The 13,111-nt window shown below is 35.4% G+C and overlaps 1 protein-coding gene and 1 long non-coding RNA gene across 12 annotated transcripts in view; one reads left to right on the forward strand and one right to left on the reverse strand.

Annotated features, from left to right (window-relative positions):
- Nucleotides 1–13,111, forward strand: part of HERC1 (HECT and RLD domain containing E3 ubiquitin protein ligase family member 1) — a 186,741-nt gene that overhangs the window by 101,145 nt on the left and 72,485 nt on the right. For all 11 annotated transcript variants that reach the window (XM_081795857.1, XM_081795865.1, XM_081795861.1 and 8 more), the window contains exons 26-31: nt 5,169–5,437; nt 7,172–7,387; nt 8,028–8,148; nt 8,378–8,615; nt 8,766–8,959; nt 12,161–12,316. In XM_081795857.1, the coding sequence (XP_081651983.1) occupies nt 5,169–5,437; nt 7,172–7,387; nt 8,028–8,148; nt 8,378–8,615; nt 8,766–8,959; nt 12,161–12,316 (1,194 nt within the window). The remainder of the gene's footprint in view (nt 1–5,168; nt 5,438–7,171; nt 7,388–8,027; nt 8,149–8,377; nt 8,616–8,765; nt 8,960–12,160; nt 12,317–13,111) is intronic.
- The window catches only part of LOC144616709 (uncharacterized), a 41,245-nt gene that overhangs the window by 16,162 nt on the left and 11,972 nt on the right, over nt 1–13,111 (reverse strand). The gene's annotated exons all lie outside the window — the stretch shown is intronic.

A 13,111-nucleotide genomic window follows, 5' to 3' on the forward strand; every position in this document is an offset into this window, starting at 1 on the left:
TTGTAAATTACTTAGGAAAAATAGCTGGAACACTTCAAAGTTACTATCCTAGAGTTGGTTTCTGCTCAAGTTTTTAAACTGTTATCCTATGAGTAGATGTGGAGTTTCTATAGTTGTAGGTATAAGGAGATACAAATGAATGAAGCCATTAATCCAAATATTGTTTGTGGATAAAACACCTTCTCCAAAAAGCTCAAGGCAGTACCAAAACCTATTAACTTTTTGGAATTTAACTTTACTTTGTTGAAAACAGAAAAGCAAATACAGGACCTCATGGGAAAAGTTTTTTTTTTTTTTAATTATTCACTTAGGAAATTATAATAGGGAGGGAAACTAGTTATATAAATCTTCATGATATCACTTAATATGGTACCAGTTTATCCTAATAATCATTGCATTTTAATGTTTTCCCAGAGAAAAATCTGCTGGTGGCTTTGTTCTTAGGAATAGGTGACTAGAAGGTACAATTACTCTTTTAGGAAGGCAGCAAAAATAGTTTTCAATCTAATGAATACTAGAGCTTACAGATTAAACAATGAAAATGTACACTTAGTAGTTTTCTTATAGATTTCCTTCTTTAAAATAAAAGAACATTGAAAATACATTAAGGGGAATATATTTTGAAAGGAATTTTTAAAAATTATTTGTATTTAGTGACTACCTTCGGACCGCAGTGGTTTGTTTTGTTTTGTTTTGTTCTTAAATGGTAGAATAAACAATCCTATTTTTTCCTTATTTATTGCCAATTTGGACTAGATGCCTATCTTCATTTGGGCAAATGAACCAAGTCAGAACCGTTTGGGGCCATTTAGGTGTTCTGATCATAACTTGAGCTGTGAAGGACAAACAGATGCCCTGCCAAGTGACAATTCTCCTATGCTCTTGTTTACCCCTTTCCAGTATTTTGAAGAGGAAATGACAATTTTTTCCCTTGCATAGCTTTTGTACTTACTAGTCTCAGTGGCCCTGAGTTATTAAAAACCTAGTAAAAGAAATTAGAGATAAGTTACTATGTCACATTCACTGAAATTAAATAGATGTATCAATAACAATTAATGTTTGTATACTCGTTTCAGCTGTTCTTCTTTTCCTTCCAAAGGCTCCTCCTTGGGAATACTAGTGCCTATAATTTCGGTGTTTGGCATTGGGGATACTAGGATTCATGCTTTTGAACCATGATTGCTGCTTCTTCTCATTCAAGTTAATCTTTCACAATTGGTCCAAGCAAGCAAATATGGTAGGAATGGGTAGAGCAAATAGAGCACATAAATGTAGCTGTTTGCTCACCTGTTCAGAGGCATTAAAGCTAAATTCTAAAACCAAAAGTCTTAAATTACTTTAAAAAGAGATAGGTGAAACATTTCTGCTTAGTGCCTCAGAGATAATAGGACATTTTGTATTCATTAAACACCTGTAAACTACTTACATATGCCAGTCATTGTTCTGATGCTTAAAACATATTAACTCATTTAATTCTTACAACAGCTCATCAACATTGTATACAAAACCTGTTAAATGTGTTGGTATTTTGGTACTTTGATAAATACTTAAAAGATTTGCTGTAGTTGTGTAGAACTGAGCTCATCCATAGCTGAAAGACGATACCTAACTTTGCAGATACTTAACTTTAGTTTTCATACTTAAGCTGAACCTGGTGCAGTGAAAAATGGTAGGGATACCAAAGCAGCAATTTAAGAAGCAACATCAGGAATCTTATTAGTTAAAATACTATATGACTTGATTTTTTTTACTCCTTAGGCCTTATAAATAAAGTGTTAGGGTTTTACAGCTAAAAATAATACTGGAAACATTTATCAGCATGTGTGTTTCATGGTATAACATGTATGGGTGAAATGCTGTTTTTATCTGTGCATTTCAAATTAGATTATATAAAGAAGAGCAAATGTAAATGTTGTCTCCTGTATCAAATTTCTCCTTTTGTCTTCTGATTTTTGTGTGGTAGTGTATTTACTCCTTTTTGGCCAGTTGAGCCCCAGAAAAAAGAAGAGCTTCAAGCAAGTACATGATGGCATGTTTAATTTTTTTCCCCTTTTAGCTTGCCTACATATTTTATGGTTTATAAAGTATGTATTGCAGCTCTGCCATGTTCATTTTGAAAATTCCATTTAAGAACCAAAATTGTAAGGACAAGTAAACCATCTCAAAAAAAGTCTTGTTGAACTTTGTATTTCCTTTTTATAGTAGATGACTCTGAAATAATACTAAGTAAGAACTGGACTTAGTCACAATTACTCTGTAGAAGCTTTTATTGTACTTTTCAGACACAGTATTTCCTATATTCCAGTGAAACAATATTGAACAAACCAAAGTTAATCAGGTTGTTACAATTTTTTTTTAAAGACTTAAGAATTCTTTCATCTCTCATTTCCATAATATAAGTTTTTGTTTTAAAGTATTTTTGATGTCAGCCTAAATATTTGGCTTACAGTTATTTTATTTATTTATCCTAATGTTTTCATATGCTGCTTTTCCTGTTCTTTCTTTTAGTCATACAGAATTTTGTTTGGGTCATATACCTAATAAGTTGCATGTTTTACATTGGGATCAGCAAAGTATGCCTGGTGAACCAAGTCTGGCCTGCTACCTCTTTTTGTAAATAAGGCTTCCTTGAAATGCAGCCACACTCCTTTGTTTATATATTGTCTGTGACAGCCTTCCTATTACAACAGCAGAGTTGAGTGGTTGCAGCACAGACCTTTAAGACCCACAAAAACCTGAAATATTTCCTGTCTGACTCTTTATACAAAAAGTTTGACCCTTGCTTTAATTTGCCAAGAGGATTTTAATGGGCTGGCCACCCATTTCTAGAACATTTTGGGTTATATCAAAGCAATTCACTCTTTGTATATTCTTCATAGTTGAACCTTTGTGTAGGCAGGCACTTGACATTTCCGTGTATTGGTGACTCATGAAGTTGATTAATAACAGGAATTTGTAAGATCACCTCCCTCCCATAAAATTAAGGAATTAGCATTATTAATTTTATAGATCAAATTTTTGACCTCCATTTCCTCAATTGGAATTTGAGGACTGGATAATCTTCAAGGTCTCTATTACATCTGTGGTTCTAACACTAGCTCATTGCACATTTTATTTTCATTTTGAAAAGTAATTTGTAAGTATTGGAAAACAGAACATTTTATTCTGAAATTTTATTATTGAACAAACAAGCTCAGTGCAAAGAGCCAAAAACTATTATTTGTAAGTTAAGGCTAAATCCACATTCTGGATTTGGGGTGCTTACAGAAATGGAAAATGATTATTTCTTTTTTTTTTTTAATTAGCTTCTGCTTTATTCTTTATAATTTTTAATTTAATCCATTATGCATACTTGGCATTATTCTTTGGGTTGTTTTACTCTTTTCTGTTTTACGTGAAAAAAATAATCAGCTATGCAGTTTGGAGAATTTTTCAGATTGGTTATTTTTCATGCTCAGTAAAACTGAAAATTCAGCATTTTTTAATCTTAAGAATTCTTGCTAAAACATGGAAGGCAGAGTAACCATGTCTTCTTTGCTATTCTAAATTATTCTAGTAGAATGCATATAAATTAATTCGGTTACTTTATAATATTAGCTAAATTTCTACATCTGATTTTGAAGTCCTGGGGTTTTATTGACACCAGTGTAGTAATTCAGAAATAAGTCAGGCAATCATTATTTATTAATTTTTTTTTCCTCTGTGGGCATTAGTGTTTAAATAGTTCTCTTTCCATATCTTTTCCATCTAGTTATACAACAAAACAATTTTTGGAATGCATATTTTATTGACTACCTTAAGATGCATTCCTAATAGAGAAAGTTGATATATTCATGTGATAGGACATTATACAGTACTCACACAAATGAATTATGGCTACATGTAATAATGCGAATGAATATTGGCAATATACTGATGGAAGAGAGTATGCCCACAAAGATTACATAAAATGATACTTCTTTATAAAGTAAGAACTCACTAAAACTAAACATTATTTGTCTTGGCAATACATATAAGATAAAACAATATTTAACATTAATAAAAGCAAAGGAATGATAAACCCAGGCTTAGGGATAATATAACCTTAGGTAGGAAGAGATATGGAGAGATGGATTAGAGGAGGAACAGATAGGTAGATACAAGTTACTATCGGTTTTCTAGTTCTTGTGTTCACATTTATTATAAATAAATATAAATACAAAAGCAGGCCATGTGTGGACCAGTGATAAGAGATTATCATGAGCCAAGGATTATGGTTAATCTAATTCATGTACCTGATATCAATTAAATTAAAAAAGACAAAGCTTGTAAGAATTGGACATTTATATATTTATTTAAAGCTAATATTGGCATATGACTTGTTGTGTTCAAACATACTAACGTATTTGTTGTCTAATGTTTTAGTCTGTTTAGTCTAGAAAATGTCCACTGGCAAAACTAATGATATTATATTTAGCAACTATTGTGACATCACTTGGTAATTTTAAATAGATAACATTTTACATCAAATCTCATATATTCTTGTCTGTGAAACTTTGCTTCCTCTATATAGGAGTTTCACAACATGCAGTAAATATGCATATGACACAGTGAAAGTGTTCCTTATATTAATGAAACCCAAAGGGTGATGTTTGTGTCTCCTTTTTGTATAAGTTTACTTGCCCTTCTATATCCATTTTTTGGTAATGTTTCATTGCAGATATGTAGACACTTTGCTCAGTCTTAACTTACTCTTTGCAATGATAATGTTAAATTGGATGAAATTCTAGTACTTGTAGGTCTTACGAGCAGTGTTCCAAGTGCCTAGTTCTTTTGTGTTCGTAAATGATGGTCTAGTTTAATATCGCAGAGCATTTTAAGCTAAGCATTTTGAGAGCAGCTTCTGCCTTTCTTTTTCTTGTGGCAGTGTGTTGCTAAAGCGCTTTCAGAGACACTGATACATCAAACAGGGCTTTCCCTTTATTTTCTTACATTGCTCTGGTTTTTGTTTGTTTTTTGTTTTTACAAAAGCATTTTGCTCAGATTCACTTAATGCATGCATGTAATTCAAACGTTGAGTGTCCATTTCTCACCAGTTGGTATGGTAGCAGCACTCAGCCCTCCCTTAGTTTCAGAATGTATGCTCTACTTGGTTGTTATTGATACATGTTTGTTCTGTTTGTATGTAGGTCCTATGCACAGTCAATTGGAATCCTTGAGTGACTCTTGGGCTCGCCTGAAACATAGCAGAGACTGGTTATGCAACTCCTCTTACTCCTTTGAGTCTGATTTTGATCTTACCAAGTCTTTGGGAGTTCACACTTTGATCGAAAATGTTGTAAGCTTTGTGAGTGGAGATGTGGGGAATGCTCCAGGTTTTAAAGAGCCAGAAGAAAGTATGTCTACGAGTCCCCAGGCCTCTATCATTGCAATGGAACAGCAGCAGTTAAGGGCAGAAGTAAGTCTTTGATACTTACTCCTCAAGAGGCACTGTGGAAACTTAAATGTAATCACTGACTGTACAATAGTAGAAAAAATTTTTCCTTTTCATCTACTCTTTGCCTCTCCCTCTCCTGCACCTGAACTTTTTGATGTCACTATCATATAATGGCATAATATATTGTTTGAAATGGACAAAGTGCATTTTTAATTGCCATCTCTTAGAGCAAGATACTGTAATCTTAAGTCTTGCCTTGTCTCCTAGAAACTAAAATGAGACTGGCTGGTGAGCATATACATCTGCTTCTTAGAGCCTCCGGTTTTGACCCATTTGTCTCCACTTAAAAAAGGCTAGATTAGGACACCACAGTAGTAATGATGAATGCTGAAGTTAGTGAACAGAACTTTAAAGGGACCTAAGATGCCTGTGTAGCCTCATAGTATTTCCCTCACAATATTTATTATTCTGGTTTTAACATGTACACAAATTCTTTAATATTCTTCCTTTAGGATGTGGAGGTTAATTCCCGTTCTTTTAAAGTAAGCAGGACTTAGTGTCTCGGAGCTAGCAGAGTATGAAAAGGGAAAAAAATGAATAATTTTACGTTGCAGAAACCTGACACACATCACCTTAGCCAAGTGATCAAGATTAACATTATCAACAATAAGTTATAGTGACATCATACATCCCTGAAAATAATGTGTTGAGAAGAGGACTTTTATAGTATTTTCCCCTAAATCCATAACTCTAGTCCAGTCATGAAAAAATATCAGGCAAGCCCAAATTGTGGGACATTCTGTAAAATACATGAACAGCTCTTTGGAAGGAAAGATGGCAACTGGGACAGACTAAAAGAGACTAAGGAGACATGACAACTGAATGCAAAATGGTATCTGGGATTGGATCCTGGAACAGAAAAGGAACATTTTGGGAAAACTGGTAAAATCCAAATAAAGTCTGTAGTTTAGTTATAGTGATGTACCAGTGTTCATTTCTTAGTTTTGATAAATGTACCATAGTCACCTAAGATGGTAACATTAGTGGAAAGTAGGAGGAAGGCATACAGGAATAATCTATACCATGTTTTCAACCCATCTGTACTATTGTTAAATGTACAGTTATTTCAAAATAAAAAGTTATTGGAAAAAAAAAAAAAGAGGGATAGGCTGATGGACTACAGTGGTAGGTTTTGCCCTCCTAGGGAAGAGAGAGCCAGATGTTCAAGAGACCCACAGAGAAACCTTCCAGAAATTCTTTTTCTAATTCTTGAACTAAACACTATTCATTCTATTTAACTTCCCTGTAAGTGAAGGAAGCAATAATCATAACACTTTATGGTTTTGTATATATATATATATCCATCCTCATGAGCATCACAGTAGCTATGTGAGTAGGTTAGAAAAGTACTATAGGATTAGCCTTATTTGACACATGAAGAAACTGCGATTCAGAAAGTTAAGTGAATTTCCCAAGGCCACAAAGTACATGGAAGAGTCTGGCCTTGAAATTAGGTCTCATACATCCAGATCTGCTTTCCTCATTGTCCTGTGTAGCCTCTTAATTACTGAAGTATGCTAGTAGAGTTTTTAGAAATATTTTGATTTTAATGATAAAATAAATGTTTACTTTAATAGAATAGAGCCCTAAGAAACGTCAGGATTTTCTGTGCTAAGTATATTATCTGTGTTGGAATTCCTTTGTGTCTCAGTTCAGTGAAGAACTCTAAAATATATTTATTTTGCTTTTCTCAAGCTACGTTTAGAAGCACTTCACCAGATCCTCGTTCTGTTGTCTGGGATGGAGGAAAAAGGAAGCATCTCTCTGACAGGAAGCAGATCAAACTTGGGCTTCCAGTCATCCACACTGCTCACGTCTGTGAGGCTGCAGTTTCTAGCAGGGTGTTTTGGTTTAGGCACTGTGGGACATGCAGGAGCCAAAGGAGAGAGTGGCCGATTGCATCACTATCAGGTAGGTGACAGATCTGGCGTGTGAGGATGCACCTTGCAGTATATTCAGATTCTGGCCATTTTTTTTTTTAACATCAGTTTAATAATGCTAAGGTTTCTGGTGTTTAACATTGAGATTTAAAAATATAAAGACTTTTAAATGACTCTTAAAGCTATCTAAGTCGTTTAGTTTCCTGAGTAATAGTAGTATAGTGGAGATTAGGTGAACTATGGTACTGTTGTTTTTTTAGATCCTCTGCTGGCTCAGTTGTCATAACCCTTAGCCAAATTGGATAGAGATAGATCTAATTTGGGATAGGGATTGGTGTTTGGGAGGATGGGTTTCCAGAATTTACATTTATACTTTTATCATTTTACCCAGTTTCTCTGATGACTTGAAAAAAATTTTTTTGAGTGTTATCTTTATGTCTTCCATATTTAGAGAAGAAAAATTGCTTTGTGGGAAAGGAGAAAGAATATATAGAATCAGGAATTGTCAAGCATTTAAATATAAATTTATTATAAAGCTTTTATATATTGAACCATACTGAATAATTAAAAACTGCCATAGGGCTCTAGCACAGAGTAGGATAAAATCCTATTACTTTTATTTGGGTAGGAGGTGTCATTGTTACTAATAGAAAAAGTAAATCTTTATTCAGGATGGGATCAGAGCAGCTAAAAGAAATATTCAGATTGAAATCCAGGTGGCTGTGCATAAGATTTATCAACAGTTGTCTGCTACCCTAGAGAGAGCTCTACAGGCAAATAAGCATCACATTGGTGAGTAACTGCCCCCACAAATATAAGATGCAGATTACATTTTATGCTAGATACTTAATGTTCTATATCTTGTTTTAACATTAATAGGTCAATTTACATGTAAAAGAATACATATTTGAAAATGTAGTGGTGTTCCACATTACCATTTATATTTTTGAATATGCTTTGTTTTAGTGTGTTGTTTACTTCAAAGAAAATTCCCAATTGTTTTTCTTTCTTTTTTTTCTAGAAGCCCAGCAACGTCTCCTTTTGGTTACAGTTTTTGCTCTGAGCGTTCACTATCAACCAGTGGATGTTTCTTTGGCAATTTCCACTGGTCTGCTAAACGTATTGTCGCAGTTATGTGGTACAGACACCATGCTGGGACAGCCTCTGCAGTTACTGCCAAAGACGGGTGTTTCTCAGCTTAGTACGGCTTTAAAAGTGGCTAGTACAAGATTGCTCCAAATTCTAGCTATCACTACAGGGTGAGCATCATAGATGTCTTGATGGAACTGTATGGGACCTGGTCTTTTCTCATTTGAGTAATTTCCACTTCCCCCTCGTGTCCTTTATGTGTTTAAGTACATTTACCCTACTATGTTATTACCCTTTTTTTTCCCTGTTACTTCATGTAGGACTTACGCTGATAAACTGAGCCCCAAAGTAGTTCAGTCCTTGTTGGATCTACTCTGTAGTCAGTTGAAGAATTTGTTGTCCCAAGCTGGTGTACTACTTATGGCCTCTTTTGGAGAAGGGGAAGGAGAAGAGGGTGAAGAAGAAGAAAGAAAAGTTGACTCCAGTGGAGAAACTGAGAAGAGAGATTTCAGAGGTAGCATAAACCCTTTTTTTGTCATTATTTACAAGCATTTATTGAGTCCTCATGTGGATATTAGAATGTAGACTGCTTTCTGTTGTGAGGCGTGAAAGAATTTTTTTAGAAAGAATTTTCATTTACTCATTTATAAACTCTTTTGCTCTCCAAATAAGTGTGATTTCGATGAGCTGCTGACTGAACCTCTTCTCTAAACTCTGTTAACCCTGATATAGCAACCATACTATTCCCTAAGTTCAGCTTGTCCTTGGCTGTCCTGGTTCTAGAATCTAGAGGTTCTAGGTGACTGATTCCCCCAGGTTCTGTTTTCTTAGCATTTGATCCTGACAACCCATCTTTAACCATAGTCTTGACTTAAGTGTTCCCTCAGGAACACAGGTTTTCATATATGGAAACAAGGTTAAAATTAAAGGAGCTGAACTTCTTGCTAGGCTGTTATGTTTCCTGGTCACTAAAAAAAAATTCTTATTATACTTAGTTGTCAGTTATTTGGTTGCTATACTATGACCATCTGCTCATAGCTTTAAAAAACTATAAAACTATAGTGAACATTGTATTTTTGTTAGAATTTAACCCTGAACAGTAGAAGTACTTCCTATATCTGCTACATAATTAAGGAATAAAGGTTTAAGATTGGCCATTTCTTAAAGAGATTTTTATGAAACTACCATGTCTTATTACTGTAATAAACTCTGGGAGACCTTAAATCCTCTCTGGACCAAGATGGCTGGCTGGCTGGCTGGCTAGCTAGCTAGCCAGCCAGATGAATGAATGGATGGAGAGAGAGCAAGTTACTTAACCTTTCTGTGCCCCCAATTCCCTCATCTGTAAATAAGGATAATAGAACCAACCTCCTTAGAGTGTTTGAAGACTAATTAAATGCATGTAAAGCACTTAGAGCAGTGTCTGGCACGTAGTGAGAGCTATGAATGTGGATGTTAATATTAATACTGGAATTCTGTACTAAATAATATTAAAATTAAATAAAGTAATATTTAAATAATATTGTGTAGATAGGTGGGTGGATAGAGGAAATACCTGTGGATACAAAAATGATAAAACATGGTCTCTACCCTTAGAGACCTTCTAAGGTAACCAGAGAGGCAGACATGTCGACAAATAATTACACTGTAATACAAGAAGCTCAGAAGAAATAGCTAAATCTCTTAAGTCAGAATCTAGGAGGATATATGAGTCTAATTAAGGACTAGCTTTTGGTTTGAGGGGCTACCCCTGTGTCACATTCCTTCTTCCTGTTTATATAAAGAGTGTGGTACTTCTACAAAGACCATGCCAGACTCACAAGGCATGGTAAAATAAACAAGCTTTTAATGCCTCCTCCTGTTTTTCTGAGATGCAGTGAGGGATACAGGGTGATTAAGGTAATAGTTTCTCACCACTCAGTGCTGAGTACTGCACATATGGACAGCAGGGAAGACCTAATAGAGTTACTTCTCAACTTATAGGCCCCTAGGAAAACTGGGCCCTTCCATATCCAGTAAAGAAAGAAGCACTTCTTCCATAAGTGCATCTCAGCAGGTGTAAGAGCAGATGGGATTCACATCCACTCCTCTCAGGTCGTCCTAGAGAGAGGGCTGTTGCACCATCTCTATTCATGGGGATGGCTGGGAGTGAGACTGATGCAAGTCAACAGTGGCCAGCTATTAATAACCCCACAGACACTCTAAAATACTTAACTGAAAGTAAGGTGTACCTTTGATTTCAAACTGGTATTGGTACTGAAACACATACCATCTCCAAGTTGTATTAACCATCTTTCTATTTAAGGTCTCCAAACTTAATTAATTTAACTAATTAACTAATTTAGTATCATGTTACAGAGATACTTGCTGGGAGTGAGGATGGGGAGTAGGATAGAGCCCTCATAACAGATTTTCCCAAGGATCTCTACCAAGAGAGAAGGCTTCATAGAAGAGGTAGCTCTTGAACTGGATTTTGAAGAATGTGTAGGAACAGGGTTGGAGTAGTATGTGGGTATCCAGCTCAGGCTAATAACTTTATATTCTTCATACTGATATTATAAAAATATTTGCTTATTAGCATTTAAGTAAAGAAGAGGTAGAGGACCATGTAGAGGAATTGTAGCAGAGGAGTACAATTGTCTCTCATTGTCACCAGCGTTCTAATTCTGTCATAGACATGCACACCCATCTCAGCAGAACAGATGTCCTCTAGTTATGACAAGATGTCTGTGAAAGTAGATTGCTGGCCATTTAAGTGTGGTGCCCTTGGTGCGGGGGTCTCCTTCTAAGTGACTCGTCTGTCTATTCCTTAATTTGACATGCCAGGATCTCCCTGAAAGGAATGCTGTGTATAATACTTGCCTCCAAATCATTATGATTTTATATGTTTTAGTGCCCTGTAGAGATTGATATTCTGGGCAACTGCCTCACTGGCATACTTCTTCCTCTTGGCTTTGAGTAGGATTTGCCAGGCTGAGAGGGTGTGAAGGGTGATGGATGATGATAGAACGTGGTGTGTTATAGGAAGACCAGACAGTCCTCTGGCCTAAAAATGCACAGGGTGGAGGGAAACTATGAGAGGGGCGACAGGAGAGAAGCCGGTACTGATACTGGTGGAAAAACCGAGAAGATTGCTTAGAGCAAGTTTATATAAGAGATATACATGGAGTTGGTGCTCAGGCAAACCAGACACAGCCTTAGAAATGTGTTTCTTTGTAGAATCTGAAAACACAAAGTCTTCTTTAGGGATGTGATTCTTAATTTGATGGGGCTGGGGGAGGTCACAGACGTTTTGAAAATGTGAATCAAGTTGTGAACTCTTTTACTAGTCAAATGTACACACAATTTTCATACAACTTTAGGGGGTTCACAGACCATTTCTCTCAGATTCTACCTCATAGAACTCTAGACTTGGATAGAGAACTGTTGCATTTTAAAATAGCAGTAAAAAAAAAATGCACAAAACCAAGTACACATACTTTGTTCTAGCAACCTCACTATTATTGTACACAGATGTAAAAAATGTTTTTAAGTTCGGCTTTGTTTTCTGACCTTTCCCCATGCTGTTCTTTAAGTTTTAAAAATTCAGCAGCCAACTGACAACTTAGATTTTGAATTAGGTTTGGGCTAACTACAATCTAAATGCAAGTTACTTGGTATGACTTTTTCCTGTTGATTTTTGGTTGTAATGTAAACTTTTCTCTTTACTCTTCAGCTGCTCTTAGGAAACAACATGCAGCAGAACTGCATCTGGGGGATTTTTTAGTTTTTCTTCGCAGAGTTGTATCTTCAAAAGCAATTCAATCAAAAATGGCTTCCCCAAAATGGACAGAGGTGCTTCTAAACATAGCATCTCAGAAGTGTTCTTCAGGTATATGACTTTTGCCTTATTTTAGAGTGTTTTTATACATTACGTGTATTTTATTCAGATAATACCGCACTTTAACAACATTGAATATTTGACCTTGATTTCAAGACTTTTGTTTTCTGAGTACTTACTTGGTCAAAAGAAAAGTCCAATTTCAGGAGTAAAAATTGATAGGAATTAATAGAAAGTAGCACCAGGCTAGATTATGGATTTAATCTAAAGAGAACTTGGCTCTATTTGTTTGGATTACCATAATAAAAATAAGCAGAGAACATCCTGTTTAATAATTGGCGCAGATTTTGATGTCACTTGTTGGATTATCAAAATGCAGATCTGATTGTCCATTCTCTCTAATCATAATATGATTTCTGTTGTCTTGATTGTAACTTCTGATTGTATGCTCTCTATGTGAGCTCTTTGTAATAAGCTTAACTCCAGGTTCTTAGTCTAAAAGTCTGGTCAGCCTTCATAGATTACTGTCAGTCCTTTCCTACTCTTTTTTTTTTTTTTTTTAAGTTTATTCATTTATTTTGAGAGAGAGAGCACAAGCGGAGGAAGGGCAGAGAACTGAGAGAGAGAGAGAGAGAGAGAGAGAGAGAGAGGCATGTGGAGCTCAAATTCATGAACCATGAGATCATGACCTGAGCCCAAGTCGGACACTTAAATGACTGAGCCACCTAGGTGCCCCACCCTCCAGTTTTTTTTTAATTGTGGTAAAATATATATAAAATTTGCAATGGTGTAAAATGTACAGCTTTTAATTATTTAAGTGTATAATTCAGTGACATTCACTATATT

This window comes from Panthera onca, chromosome B3 (genome assembly GCF_046562875.1).
Source record: "Panthera onca isolate mPanOnc1 chromosome B3, mPanOnc1 haplotype 2, whole genome shotgun sequence".
NCBI lineage: Eukaryota > Metazoa > Chordata > Mammalia > Carnivora > Felidae > Panthera > Panthera onca.